This window comes from Symphodus melops, assembly GCF_947650265.1.
Source record: "Symphodus melops genome assembly, chromosome: 10".
Lineage (NCBI taxonomy): Eukaryota > Metazoa > Chordata > Actinopteri > Labriformes > Labridae > Symphodus > Symphodus melops.
In genome coordinates, this window is record NC_136700.1 from 10,595,198 (window position 1) to 10,610,875 (window position 15,678).

The 15,678-nt window shown below is 39.0% G+C and overlaps 1 protein-coding gene across 2 annotated transcripts; it reads left to right on the forward strand.

Moving 5' to 3' along the window:
• Positions 1–1,641: 1,641 nt before the first annotated feature.
• scn3b (sodium channel, voltage-gated, type III, beta) lies at positions 1,642–11,128 on the forward strand. 2 transcript variants are annotated; one of them, XM_079354820.1, is made up of 6 exons: positions 1,642–2,371; positions 3,834–4,012; positions 4,105–4,333; positions 6,768–6,906; positions 9,315–9,398; positions 10,022–11,128. In XM_079354820.1, exons 1-5 carry the CDS (start codon positions 2,317–2,319, stop codon positions 9,376–9,378), a joined length of 666 nt encoding a protein of 221 aa, XP_079210946.1. In that variant the 5' UTR covers positions 1,642–2,316; the 3' UTR covers positions 9,379–9,398; positions 10,022–11,128. The 2 variants fall into 2 exon arrangements, with proteins under 2 accessions (XP_079210946.1, XP_079210947.1); XM_079354821.1 differs by lacking the exon at positions 9,315–9,398.
• Positions 11,129–15,678: the final 4,550 nt, after the last annotated feature.

The window sequence follows — 15,678 nt, forward strand, 5'->3', positions numbered from 1 at the left end:
CTCAGCTTCCTCTGTGCTATTCCCTTTTCTCTTGAAATCTGTTCCAACAACTAAGCATTACTGCTAAAAACCTGTTGACTCACTCCTGGAGCAGTTTTCAATGTTTCACAGCTCTAACCTGGCACACATTATGCAGTTTTACAGATAGATTGAAAAAAGACAACGAGGAGAAAGGCAATAGAAAACTCGAGTTGTGCTGTCCTTGGAAGTAATTCTCTACTCCAAAAAACAATAGCTGCAAGATCGAAAAAAAAGTGAAATTCGAAAGTGAAAGTGAGATTATCATGGCTGACCTGAGCAATCTGTGCCACTGGGTTTGATCTCGGCCTGTTTTTTTTTCTTGTGTTCTTTCACACAGCAGATCAAACTCACACACTTTTGGATCTCCTTCTGGGAATCTGAGAAATGCAATAAGGGACAAAATAAACTTCTCTGACATTAAAATGTAAATGTTAAATTCAATGTTTTTACATTCATCAAACATAACTTACACGTAACTGCATGTATCTATAAAATAACGATTTAACTGGTTAACTTCCTTTGAATTATTTAATATACTGACTATATTTTCGTTCATATAGACTTTTCTAGTGGCACACGTACATTATGTATGAATTGCAGGCATAAATAAAAGAAAAATGCAAAATCTTTAGGTGGGAGAGGAAACAAGGTGAAATAATGACACTTTTTAACAGTCACTTCAGTCCACTCAGCTTCAGTTTTGTGTTGGTGTGATGGATTACAACATGGCTCAAATCTTGAACCAGCTCAGTAAAAGTGAATCATTTTAACAGCATATAGCCAAGGAATGTATTCTCCATCTACCCTTCCTATTTAGAACCCTTTAAACTTTAATTAATTAATAGCAAGGGATAAAAAAAAAAAACAGACAACAGAGGTGCTTGTTTGGATCCATATAGACAGAATATTGCAGGAATAGGTCAGGCTGTCTTGAGGCTAAACTCCAGAGAATAGCAGATCACTAGATTAGTGGGCTGTGTCCTGTACAGTATTTTATCTTCTTCATTACTGCTGTAAGCCAAAGATATAGATCAGTCTGTGGATGTCCTTTCCATTTATACCATATCAAAGTACTTATGCCAGCATGCTCAATCTGTTCTGCTCCTATGCATCGATATAAGTAAATATTGCAAGAGGATTTACACTATATATGCACTCTGTTTGCTTACACGCCTCTATTACTAGATGTGTGTGTGTGTGTCAGTATTAGAAATCTGTTCAGTGTATACATTGTAGACAGGTTTATAACAGCCATGTTGTTATACTGAAACATGTCAGGATAATATGTATATCATTAAGAAACGTAGACATGGAACGTTTGATTTGTGCTAGAACTAATGTAAAACAAATGTCTTATAGGAATGAATAAGCTCTTCTAGCAGCTGCTACACAGGATTACATAACACGTTTATTTGCTCTTTCAAAGCTTCAATATTAGTTAAACCTGATGTGACGGATTGCAGTGTTTTCTCTGTTTTTCTTTACGCAGACAAAACAAGACAAAACAAAAAACAGGCTTGCAACGATAACTTGATTCGGCCTTCCGTAATGACAGTAATATGGTCAAGCACATTGTAGTGTGGGAGGGAGTGACTCGCGCATGCGCATCAAAGCCTGTGCTCCTCTGCCAGTAGGTGAGTGCTGGAAAACAAAAGCAGTTAGACGCGACTGGGAAATGTCATCATCAATCCTTCAGGAAGGAAGTGGACAATCACTGCTGTCATTCTCTGACAGATGAAATGAGAGAACTGCTGTGACTGCTGTTTTTTTTTCTGTGACTGAAGCTCCACGTCTCGCAAAGAGCGAGAGACTACATCGTCTGGAGGATCCACAGGTTTCCCCTCATCGCGTGATTTTTGCCTCATTCTTGATTGTCTGGATTATTCTGGACAGAAGGACCGAGTTTGTGAAAGAAGGTCTGTTGCATCAGTCGTGTACCTATCACGGACTTGTTTATGTCACTGACTGGAGTGAACAATGAAGTTATTCCTTTGCAGATTGACGTTGAATGCTACGTCAGAGATTGTTTTAGAACATTCTTAGTTTGGCACCTAGAGATTTCAGAGACTCATTTCTACAACTTTTTTTTAAAAACCTCTGGCAGTTCAAAACCCTACATTTTGAGCTGACAGTTTGGTATGGATTTTAGGTCGTGAGGAGTGGAGTTAAACCTGCGCGCGCATCTTTCGAGAAGAACCGCTGTCCGTGGTCCTGATTTCATTTCAAAAACTTCTTCCAACTTCTACCAGGGCTTCTTCAAACACCAACACTCAGAAGCTGCAGAAAGATCTTAATATGGTAACTCAAACCAGAGTTCATCGGCAAACTTTGGTAATTTTGATTTGTCTTGGTAAGTATAACGATGCAAAATATTTTTTTCTGCCTGTGAATGTTAGACTTCTTATGCCATCAGTTTTTCCCGTCACATAAAAGAGTATATAGGATTCTTTTTAGTATGTTGTAAACCTTCCAGATGGCTGTAAACCCACTGACGTCTGCACAGTGCAACACTACAGCTCAGTGTCGGCTAAGGCCAAATTAATCTATGCATTGAACAGATGACTCAAGAGTTAAGCCCTTTTTCTTTTCCCCTTTTTCTAGTCCACGTCTCTGCGTCCCGTCTCCTCTGCCCTGTTTCCATGTGTTTGCATGAGCTCTCAGTAAAAGTAAATGGAATCGATGTTGTCACTGTCTGCCCAGAGGGGCCTTTAGATTATATAAGAGAATAGGTCCAGCACACAAAGACAGCCATGTGGCCTGTACACTGAGAGTGATGCCCCAATGCACTCTAAAAGAAATCTTTATTATCATTCCCTTTTACCAGCAGCTTACTGCTTTCCTCTTATTATTATTAATTTTCTTATTTATGTATCAACCATTTGCTGTCTTCCTCCTAAACTTTCCACACTCCCTCAACCTTATTTATTCCTCCCTCTGCTGGCTAGTACTAATGGGTAGAGGCCATCATTAGTGCTCACTGGCTTGGATGATCTTAGATTTGCCTTCAGGATTGTGACTCAAGTCTCTCTGTAGTGCATACCGAGCTGAATAATTGAACTGATGTCTTTTAACGCCTACTAAGTTTTGCATCTGGCTCAGTGTAGGATTTAATGTAAGCGCAGAGTGACAGAGCTGATGACCTCAATAAGAACGACTGGGTCATGAGTGTATGACTGTGGATTAAAACTGGATCTGTCACTGAAGTGTCTGTGATGGTATTCTCAAAGTCACTCAATATGGTCTAAAGAAAACATGGCACTTTGTATACACTTGCTTTTACAGTAGGCCTAATATGAAGCATTATGTTTGGATCAGTGATGAGTCTTTACCTAGAATATGCTTAAGGCTGTCGTAAAATTTTTTGCCTTTATCATTTCGGATAGCTGAAGAGAGACAGGAAATGGGTTGAAGGGCTGCAGCCAGATTCAAACCCATGAGAGTGCTATGGCCTCCGTTCATGGGTTGCACATGTATTTTTTCCATTATTAAATGCATTGTATATATATACAAAATTAGACGACAACAAATCATACTGTACGTAATTGCATGCTTGTGGACATTGTTACAGTCTTGTTTTATATGTGAATAATAAGCCCATGTATCAAGATATTTAATGGGCCTATTTTATCAGCCAAATCACAATTCCCCTCGATCCACAATAGTGGTGATGTGAGAAAATTGCTCTTAATTAACTTAGCACAGATAGCAAAGTAACAATTTTTTTTTTTTATCATGATTTTTGACCTAAACACTTTCACTGTGCTGTCATCAGGCAAGCTGCTAGATTGTGTGACATTTCTTTGTTCTTTCAGTCCACCTGAGCCAGCCGGTATGTGTCGATGTTCCTTCAGCAACAGAAGCAGTCCTGGGGAAGTCTATGAAGTTGTCCTGCATCGCCTGTTTGAAACGAGAGGAGATCAAAGCAAAGACACGTGTGGAATGGTACTACATGCCAAACAAAGAAAATGACATTCCAATCGACAAAACTCATGTAGGACACTGTTAACTTCTTACATGATTCAGCATTTCCTGTGTTCATACTGTAGACATAATTAAGACCTGCTTGTCTTTCTTCTCCTATAGATATACAAGTATGAGGATGATGTTCCACAAGAAGTGGATGGACCATTTAAAGGCCGTCTTAGATGGAACGGGAGCCAGGACCTGCAAGATGTCTCCATTCAAATCAACAATGTCACCCTCAATGACAGCGGAGTCTATGAGTGCCATGTGTATCGTGAGTTCGAGTTTGACTTCTTCACTCCCTCGGTCTTCCTCATCAAGGATATCAAGCTGAGGGTGATAGAGCGAGGTGCGGCTAACATTTTTTCAAACTTTCTTCCATGTTATTCTGCTAACAATGGTTGCTTGTATTTAAGTATGCTTCAATGTAAAGTCAATCTCTGGTTTTGTGTTTAGATTATTCCTTAAACAAGATTAATTAAGAGCTGAATATGAGGTATTCAGATTTCAGACATGAAACTTACCATTAATCCCTTTCATACTGTATATAAGCTCTTTGTTCCAGCAGTTTGTGAACAGGAAAAGTCCTACTGTAAAATAACATTGCAATTAATCAAGTTTTAGTCTGAAAATAGCTGGAAATATTTGACAAGAAGAGTTTGATTTGAAGAAGTAGGACAGCATAACTGATCGTTTTAATAACAGAATTGCTACATTTTCTCACACTGACTAGCCGAGCTGTTAAAAATGAGGACGGTGATATAGCTGCACACTGTACATGCAGGAGAGGTTCAGCTCAAGCGTGTTAATTTAAATGCCCTTCAGTAGGAACACTCGTCTGTGCTGTGCTGACTTCTCCGTCTCGACATCTGTCTTTGTTCTGTACATGCTCCTACCTAATTGATTCATAAAGTTTTCATATGAGTGCTTTACGGGGCTTTTTAGTTTTGTATTTGTATCCACCTTGTTGTTTAACACGAAGTGATGCATCAGGGTGAGGGCAGTCTTCCACTAACAACACCACTCTCCTTTTCTCCCCTTTGCTGTGAATGTACTGAAGAGGAACAGTTGTGGGGTTTTGTTTTGTCGTCCTCTAATGTTCGTCCAAGCTTTCTTCCATTGTCAGTGAAGAGATTTATTCAATCCAACTTCTTTTCTGTCTATAATAAGGGGTAATGTATACGTCCTAAATGCTTGGCTTGCGGAATGAATCATTTTTCACCAGGATTATACAAAATTTATATATGGAACTACTATTTTTCTATCTGCTTGCGTGTAGTATATATTTCACTCTCAGGGGTGTGTAAATATTAATGACTTTTAAATTAAGTTTAAGTAGAAGAGAATGCCAATTGCATGAAATTGTCCCTCTGAAGTGAACATTTTTAAAATATACTACTTAACTTTTATTCATAAAAAATCCTTGCTTCATATCTCATGCAACTGAAGTATCAAATTTCATAAAGCCGATAGTGAATGCACTGTACATCATAGCTCAGGAATCATGTTACGTGAATGATAGTCCATGGTAGTGAAATGGATTAGTATATGGCGAACATTGCTGCTTTCCCATCTGAGGGATTATCTTACACTAATAGCCTCTATTTGCAGCGGCTGCAGAATCAAATCAGTGAAAGCTGTCAACTGTCCGGTCAGCAGGCTTTCTGAAATTTGGTACACGCTCAGTGGCACAGTGGTTCACAGTGGTTTAAAATGATCCTGCAATATAGAGATATTTAAGGTTGGGTTCACATGTGTTTAAGTCGGCCTTACATTAAATGCCCAGTGAATCTGTTTTAACAAGTTGTCAACTGTTGTACATAAAAACAAAGAAAGATCGGCTAATCAAACATCTGTCTGTCATGTACTGAGAACCACTTCACATATCCATCTTTCTATCATTTAAAGGTGTTCTGTGGAGATTTTCACCACTAGCAGCAGCAACATTAGAGCGTTCCCTCATATTGTTGGTGACATGAGGGGAACATGTAACAAAAAGTCGCTGTGATTGATATTCTGCTGTTTATTGTAAGGACAACAGCAGTGACAAGGAAGAAGACTTCCTTCCGGATTTAAACAAAAGACAACTTCAGTTGTTTTATGAGGAAACACACTGTTCCTGCTGTTCTCTTCTCCTCCATCACCCCAGATTGTGATCATTTTCAACCAAACACATTTATTTAAAGAAACATTGTGCAGTTTGGACCACAGAAAAAAACATTTGACATAACAAAGAGATGGAACAAGACAAAACAAAACACACGACGTGAAGTTTTTTTTTCCTGGAACACCTTTGTGACCCACTGAAAATGGCTTTGCGTCCCACTTTTGGTCCACCAGTTAATAACTAGTGCACTATACAGTACACGTTTGTTTGTTCGAAAGAAAACTCCACAGGGCATCTTCAAGTCTTTGCAGGCTCTATTGTCATTGTACTAACACCAGGTCACAATGTTCTGTATGCTACATAGTTTGTGCCTTTTCCAAAGCTTGTCTTCAAACACGATACAGAAAAAAACTGATTTCGCTTTTTTTAAAGTTCAGCTGAATCCTACCACAGAAACTATCGAACACTCTGAGTTGACACTGTGGAAGGTTACCATATTGCCTTAGATACTAGACTGTCTGGAGATTGTGGGTCAGCAGTGTTGCACATGAACAAGGAAGACACACTTTTTTTAAACTTGTGATTTAAGCCCTTTTGCTCAACACTCACAAAAACTGTCAAAGTTTGAACACTTTAGGATTGAAACATATTCCTCTCTGTCGTTTGAACTCCACAGCCAGTCAAGACCCCACAGCACTCTACTCGGAGATCATGATGTATGTGCTGCTGGTGTTTTTGACGTTGTGGCTGCTGGTGGAAATGGTCTACTGCTACAGGAAGATCTCCAGGTCTGACGAGCAGGTCCAGGACACAGCGTGAGTCTCTCACACACACACACACAAACAAACAAAGATTTACAGATAATGGTAAGAATGAAAAGAGCATGTCCAGATAAACACTCTTTCAGAGCTAACTTTATCTTTTCTATTACTCTACATTAACCTAGATTGTGTGAGTCAAGAAGTGCAAGTGTTGCTTGTGTAGACCTGAGTTTCTGGCTATTGAATGGCCGTAATTTAAAATCTCAGAAACACATCAGACAGGGCAATTCAGGAGGCATCAAGAGACAGAGGGAGCAGCACAGAGAGGAAAGGAAAGAGTTGGACAGGTAAACAGAGAGAGAAGCGGACAGAGAGGTAATTGAGTCTAAACCGCATCAAAGTGTAACCCTCTTGCAACAGTAATCTGTCTTTTCACATAGACTGCCCTACAGCTCTGAATAATTGTAAGCTCTGCTGACTGCTCATTTCTTAACAACCTTTTCACATCCTTGGTGGATTTGCAGCCCCATCAAAAATTCGCTTTTTGCGTCCCCCTGTCAGCACTGACAAAGCCCTGAATGCCCCTGTACAGTCAGCTCCCACAGGATTGTCATGGTGTTGATGAAGCCAGTCCATCAAGGTTGACAACGTTTGAGCAGGCAATTTATGTCCCGGACAGAACAATCAGAGATACTCACGGCACATGTGCTGATCCAGTTATTGTCCTGCTGAAGACGATTAATCTGGATTCCCACTCTGAATCCTGCAGTGACACACAAAACCGAGGGCTTCACAATGTATGTTTTCAGAATACACATGCAATGCGTCATTATTGCAAACCTTCTGAAAATCTTATAGTAGACACTGTTTTACAGCCACACAATCCTAGAAATAACCCTTCGAAGCTTCCTGTAAAACAAAGTACAATATAGAGTTTATTTGATTAGTTCAATGTCAGTGTGCCATTTAAACTCTTCAGCCCTGTCAGTAAAATAACTATTGAAACGTAAAGAAATAAAAAGTACAGGGCACCTGTTTAGCTACGCAGCCAGTCCCATATGCAGAGGATACAGTCTTCAGCACAGAAACAACTGGTTTGGTTCCAACCACAGCCCTTTGCTGCACGTCCCCTCCCCCCCTCTTACTTTACCATGTTTCCTGTTTTCCATAAAAATGAAATAGATAGATGAAATGTGAAATATAAACAAAGACAATTCAAGCACAAACTGTCACCTGAAAACCATCAAACCACAGGCTAGTGGTGCCCCAATAAAATGATAACTTGATTAAATGATCAGTTAATATCCAAGAAAAAATGAAAATTTCCTTTTTAAAAACAACAAAGATTTTTTTTTTTTCACTACAGAATGATTTTCTAAATTGTGCAGTTCTTCATGTGTATTGATAATATTGTGCAAAATTACTGCAGCTTTTTGCACACTAGAATTTGACAAACGACACAACATCAGAGAAGTGTTTTAGAAATAGAGAAGGTAAAATCAATTCTGACCTTTAGATCAGTAAAAGGAAAATGTGGGTGGAAAGTAATGTAGAGTTTAATGTAACATTAAGTGGATCATTTAAGCTCTGACTTTGCTGCTGACTAATATTACTTTAACAGAAATTACGTCCCACTTTGCTCTCAGCATTAAAGTTTATTGATCCAGGGTGTGACAAACAAGGAGTGCACATTAAATTCAGCATTAGGTTATTGAATGTATACTTCTCTGTGAACTCAATCACTTCCTGCAGCTGAAAGAGTTAATGGGTAATGGCCGAAGGTGTTATTGACCCGTATGACAACACATTGCTGCACTCACTCAGAGTGGCTGTTATGTATTCATCTTTTTTAACCATCCAAAGTTTTGCATATGTCCAACTTCAACTCCCTTATGGGGTTAGATTTTGTGACGCATTAGTGGCTCCGATTATGTTACCATCTTATTAAGGGACCAGATAAAGTGCAGCAGCAGAAAATGATGATCATTCAAAGATACAACAGAGGGCTTTGTTTCAAATATGCTGACGGAGTCACAAAAGTCTCCTCACCACAACGACTTGACTTTTCTACGCGTTTTCTGTGTGGTTCTTTTCTTACTGGATGTGTATTTAATGAGGGTTTTGTGTTTTTTTTTTTAACAAAGAACGTTTGCTAAAAGTGTGTCACGTCTTCCTGTTGTGCAGCTTGTATAGCGTCTCCAAACTGCAACAGTTCTAGTTATTTTTGTATGTGAAAACCATTCCCTCTGGGGTTTACATAGCAGTGGCATCAGAAATTAGGAGCATATAAATTATTAATGCAGAAAGCCTAACGGTTTAAAAAGGAGAGAAATGAATTCATGTCCCACTGCAGCTAGAATTATAATAACCTTAACCAGCACTAGTCTTTGGTGTCATGCGACAGTGGGCCTGACGCTACTACCAGCTCTTAGACCCTGCTTTGCTTTTTTACCAATCTGCAGGACAAACTACTTAGCCATTCCCTCTGAGCAGAAAGCAAATCCAGCCGTTCCTGCAACCGAATGAAAGTGGTTGTCAGTAATACGGTATTTTACATGTGATTCTCTCAATCCAATACAGCACAATAAATCATCTCACTCACTTTCAGCTCATTGTTTGCACCTTCAAAGGTAGTGCCTGTGCATGTCTGTAGTTGAGTCCTGATGCTTTAACATCCTCATTGTGCTCATCCTCGTCTAAAGAGACTTCATTCCTCTCATTTTTTGGAATTCGCCTAATCACAAGTGCACTACTCACCCTCCATTTAGTGCACAGTCGCTCTCAAAGTCTAACGCTATTCATAAGGAATTTTGAGACAGGTTTTTGTGAGAGGTAGTTTAGTGCTACTCTATAGTTTTAATCATAGAGTCTGTAAAGTTTGATATGGCTCATTTGTGTGCTAATTTATAATTTGTGGAGGTAAAGTAATTTCAGCAGTTCATTAGGAGCGTGACAATTTGGAAATATTCAGTCTAAACACAGTGAATAAAGTAAATCCTTCCAGTAAACCATGTGCATGTTAATGAGGGAGGTTTCTCAGGCTGAACAATCCTGGATAAAACTTTGTTTACTAGATAATGATTTTTTTTTTTTATATATATAATTTTGCATATATGCTTTGTTATGCACTTGTTCCATGTTGAATAAGACTGCTCTTTGCTCTTTTCAGGTATTAATCGATCAGGAGGGGAATTCAGAGTCTCTTAACAACGTCTATGTCTCTGTGAAGGAATCATTATCACATATGAGACAACAGACCTCCCCTGTGTTTCAATGGAGTCTTGTGAAGAGCCTGTCCACAATGTGCTCAATGTTCTCCTTCTTTACCTCCTGTTATTATTATTAATATTATTTATTTTTACCTTTGTGCCAGGCATCTGCAGTCAAGTGCATTCACAATACAGCAGGTACAATAAAAGGACAAGTAAGTCACTGTTTTGCACATATTTGGAGATAAATACCAGCTTTGCTTCAGTTGGACCTGCCCTACTGCTGTTATACACAACTTTTACTGGCGATGTAGTACTGTGGAGTTCAATTTGTGTATTGCAATTTTATAGACCATGCTGACATTTTGTGTCAAAGTTTTATTTGTACTGGCAAATATATTTTGATGTATTTTTATGGAGAACACTTTCAGAGCTTTTATACTGTTTGGATGTGCATCACTGTGTTTTTTTTGTGTGCATCACTGAAACCACAATGTAATGAAACAATCAGATGATATTGTACCAAGCCATTTTATTCCAGATGATCTGACTCACCTTGAGGTCTTTCCTACGCTCTCCTCCTCTGTATGAATCTTTTATTCGTGTTCCTGTGTCAGCACTGACGTTAAAGTGCATCCAGTCAGTGAAGTCTCTCTGCACATGCAGTTACTCTAAAAAATTCTCAAGCTTTGACTGTTGCTTGTGTCCCACACTAGCATTGCTATTGAGACTACATGTGTGCCTATTTCTATAGTATAACACTGTAGAAATGTTTCTACTTTTTGATTCAATCATACCACGCCTTTCTTTTCCAATGGGAAATCTCTCCTGTGTGAGTGAGCTGCTTTTAAACTATTAAACTTGATGCCCTTCACAAATTTGTGTTAAAGCCTTTGTTTACTGGACAGTTGTTACTTTGGTGATTTGTAGGGATGGAATTGCACAAGGTATGAGTCGACCAGAATGTTGAGAGGAAAATGCAGTACTGTTACTCTGTGCAACTTATCTCTGACTAAGATTGTGTTGAAAGGGAAATGGTCATCTTGAGGGTTTCCAGCTTTCATTTCTGAAAAGACTTTAAAAGACTTTTTTTTGTTTCTTCTTTAAGAAAACTTTGTAATTTGTATTACAACGGTCTAACGGAGCTCTGTATAGAGGTGATAAAGAGAGTTGTATTCAGAGGGAGAAAAGCCAGTCCAGATAAGCAAAACTACAGAGGTTGAGAAGGACAAAGAAACCTAGGAAACGGTAAAAGAACTGGAGAAGAGAAAGGGTAAAAAAAAAAAAGAAAAAAAAAAAAGGACTTGCAGTAGGAACCAGATGTGATTTTCAGTGCTCTTTTAGCCAGTCATGACCCACTGCAGCGACGAATATAGCAGTAGCGGTTGTTATAGCAACCCCATGCATGCCTCTTGTACGGTAGATTGCCTGGCATAGATATCACCATGCAATAGTTGAGATGTATTCATTTTTACTCAGTGTGTGTTTTAAAAAAAACACAGGATGGTTTATCACATACTTTGTGCCGAATTTGGAGGAGGCAGCAGGTCAACCACCATACTTTGCATGAAGAGGAAAGGATGGAGGGTTTTTTTTAGAAAAGAAGACATGCCCCGAGAAACCTATACCAAAGTCACGTACGTAGTCAAACAGGGCGATGAAACAAGTGTACCACTATTCTTCCATCAAGTTCACATAAATTGGTTATTGATTGGGCAACACATCCCATAAACTCCCCAACAACATGGCATTATGGCTTCGAGATCCAAAGTGCAATTCAATAACCCTCCTCGTCTCTCCCATTGTCTCTCTTCTCTCTCCATTTTCATGACGTGCCTCCCACAGGATACAACCCAGTAATATGGCCCACATTCTACAAATATATGTTTCAATTAAACAACCAGGCACCACCTGCCTCTGTGCTCCAGTGAGCATTTGAAGTCACATCACACCCGAGAACAACCCTGGACTATAAACACTTTGAAATTGGAATTAATTTTCTTTGCTTGTAAATGGAAACGGTTAATTACATAATGTGTCACTAGGAAAAAGGGGAAGGGCTTTGTTTCCCATTTTGATTTAACATAATATGCCCTTAAATCATAAATCATGCAATGTGCTTGTCATTATACTTGTCCATCTATGCAGGGTCTCTGTCTCCCCCTAGTGTAAAGCATATTATGTCATAATTCGTGACGTAACATGAAAAATAAATTATAAAGCATGTTGTCTCTAACTCGAATCAAGCTCTCGCTCATACTTTTGATAAAGAGCCATTTTCTATTTTAAAGTTGCTGGTGGCAGCAATACATGCCTTTAACTCAGATATGAATGTTATTGAATTATTGATTGTGCATGTTTTGAATGCTGGGTTGATAAAAACACTTGGCTGTTGCCCAAGTGTTTTGATAATTGCTGTATGCTGCCAGACATTGCATTCAACGTGAGGACAAGAGTTATCGATCGCTGCAGCTCAATAGTCACTTTGCTGAAAGCTGAGTTCTATCTGTTTTATCATTTAAGAGTTATGATAGATGGAAGCATATTGATGAAATACAAAGTGAGAGATTATTATGCTGTTGTTTTTCCTCGTGTCTAACCTGTTAACCATGAAGCTTGATTTCTTCTTTTCATTGTTACCGCCTTATATCTGTTCCTGCAGAGGGGGTCTATCCTCTGTGTGGTAACAGTCTCTAAGGAGATTTTCCAAGCATTGAGTCAGACCAAGCTGCCCATTTCCCTTTCTTTAAGCGCCTGACAGCGGATGCACATAATATTGAATGAAGAAATTTAATCACTTCATCCACGGATAATTTTTTGTGATTTCCTTGGGCAACCTGCTAATAATTTTCAATCTCCACGCATCACCTGCTGCACACTTGGGGCTCGGTTGTGACTTTGTCAAAACACACACACACACACACACACACACACACACACACACACACACACACACACACACACACAGGCCTTTAGCTTATTAAATCATTTCTGGAATGTTCTCGCCTGAATAAGGACTTACAGGGGATGGATAAGAAATATTTTTAGATTTGCAAACAATCTGTCTTTGAGGAGTTGGATATCAAACTAGGATTTAGAGACTCGCACCAAAGATAGAGTCCAATCAAGTTTTTTCTATTAATGATGATAAATCACACAAGACTATATTACCTTATAAGACCCCCTTTTTTCCAACACAATATTGTTATGGGGCTTATTTATCAGCTAAGCCCATTTGGCAATGTAACACATGCTGTAACACAATGTTGTGTTGTTTAGGCTTTGGATGACACTCTCACAGGCACCATCTGTTTGCAAGCTGAAATTGTGCTTATCTTTGGGTTAGTCTATTAAAAGAAAATGTAAAGATTTCTGAAGTATGAAACTATTAGGTGCAAACATAACCTAATAAACCAAAAACATTTAATTGCACGCACAAAATTAACTACTCCTACAAGGTCATGCTAATGATATATGAATAATCGACATAACCAGAACTCAATTTAATCTAACTGACTCACACATTCTCCAAAGTCAAAGCTTATTATGGAAACAGAAACCTGAAGGCACAAACACATGCTTTTCGCATATCCAGGTGTTTAATTGCACGTGCACAACTTAGCATATCCTCCTGACAACCTTTCCACTCGTATAAAACATAATCATGCCTTAAACAATGCAAAGACAGTCTCATCAAATTATATCAACCTTGCCTTTACGGCGTTGTTATCGTACCCCTGTGGTGTCATTGGCACTAAGGACAGCAAAGAGGTGGAGGTGTTTGACAAACAGAGAGCTGCACCTGAATACAGAATGAGACACCGTACCCTTCATTGGCTGTTGTGTAATCCATCAAACTTCATTTGTAACAGAAGGGGTCCATCCGCTATTTCACCTCCTGTCATGTGCAGAAAATATTTACTGAGCACATGCAGTATCTTACTATAGCCCTCTTTTCGTTTCATAAAGATGTGCGATATCTATGGCGCTGTTTTCGTCATACCTCTAATGCCTTTTCTTATCTCTTCTATATGTCTCTGTTTTGATTGTTGTCTAAATCCAGTGCAGCAAAATATATAGCTGCAGGAGGTCTCAAAGGAGATGTAGAATCAACAATATATGGAGGACTGCTAATGTCAGTTATAATGTCAGTATTGTCATTTCAGACACGTGTTTCAACAATACCTCTGTTCAACTACTGTGTGCATTCAGAAGCACATGGGTTTGTTTTTCTCAATAGCTTTAGCCAAATGTTACATCTGATAGGAGAAGTTGGTTTTATCTGAAATGATTTTTCCCAGGAAGAGGATTTTTCCTCAACAGCCTTTGTGTTGTCTTCGTTGTTGTGTTCAATTGCACAGTAGCATTTGTACAATACAAACAAGATATAGTAAATCCAAAGTCCCTTTTCAACTCCTAATCAAAACTGAATTCATGAATTAAACAGAACCCTTCACCGTATACCTAAACCTTTCCTCCCTCCCACCCATCTCTTCCATCCATCATCCACATCCTCTGTTTCATTCATCCGCATTTCAAACAAGAGCCATCTTTGATTAGCAAGACAAAGGAGGGAGCCTTAAATAAAAAGACCATTTACAAGTCAGACTGGGGAGCGAGGCAGTGACTGTGGCAGTGGCCCTGCTTTCCAGTCTGTGATGAGAGGATGGAGCTGGCCTGTAGCACAATGACGTTGCAGCTCTATTGTTAGTGAAATGAACACCTGGCTGCCGGAGAAGTGCTAAATCACTGCTGTGTGTGTTTAGCCACACCTGAGGCCCTCCACACAGAGTGTAACAAAGCAGAACATTGCATTGCAGGTTGGCTGAATTCAAAGGTAAATGTGATTGAGAGATGCAGGATTTTTATCGGATTAGTCAAATAAATAAAAAGGCTGATGGTCCATTGAGGAAACAATATTGCAGCTTGCTTAAATGCTGTAATATTGTTTCCATAAAGAAAAAAAAACTGACCTAACCTGAAAAAAAATGGAAGAGAGGGAAATAAGACTGCTCAAGATTGTTATTTTGTTTTACTAAAACAACAGCAAACATTAATGTTCAGTACTTCTCAGTTGCTCTCAGTTTGACCCTATGCCATTCTTTTCTGAAATATATCCTATTTGTCTGTGTACAGGCTTTTGCCCCGTTCTTGTTCCGACTGTCCTGTGGTTCTGGTTCGCTTGTCCCGTTTCTTAGATCACAAAACTCTGGTTTGGCTTGCTTGCCAAATGTCTTTATTATTTACATATAGGCATGTATTATGTATTCACTCAATGTAAAACCACAAAATCAAAAAAAAGGTTGTTATTTATTTGTGTTGAGAAATGTTGATACTGTATGGGGACAAAGAGAAAACAACGTTTAAAACACTGCCAGCTAGACCCTTGTCAAGCTTGTTGCTTTATTACTGTTATTTTGTGCTGTGGCCAAAGCTGTAGTCGGCTGATATCATTTTTGACGTGTTTAGGGAGAGCCCCACTTGGTTTGATAAATGTAACTTTACCCTCATGGTTATAGATACACACACACACACACACACACACAGACACACACACACACACACACACACACACACACACACCTACACACACACACACACACACCTACACACACAC

Bases quoted from the DNA above. Each gene is read 5' to 3' on its own strand.
- scn3b (XM_079354820.1), top strand. From the start codon at position 2,317: ATGGTAACTCAAACCAGAGTTCATCGGCAAACTTTGGTAATTTTGATT. The intron at 2,372-3,833 runs GTAAGTATAACG...TTGTTCTTTCAG, and splicing joins GGTAATTTTGATTTGTCTTG to TCCACCTGAGCCAGCCGGTA. The intron at 4,334-6,767 runs GTGCGGCTAACA...TGAACTCCACAG, and splicing joins GCTGAGGGTGATAGAGCGAG to CCAGTCAAGACCCCACAGCA.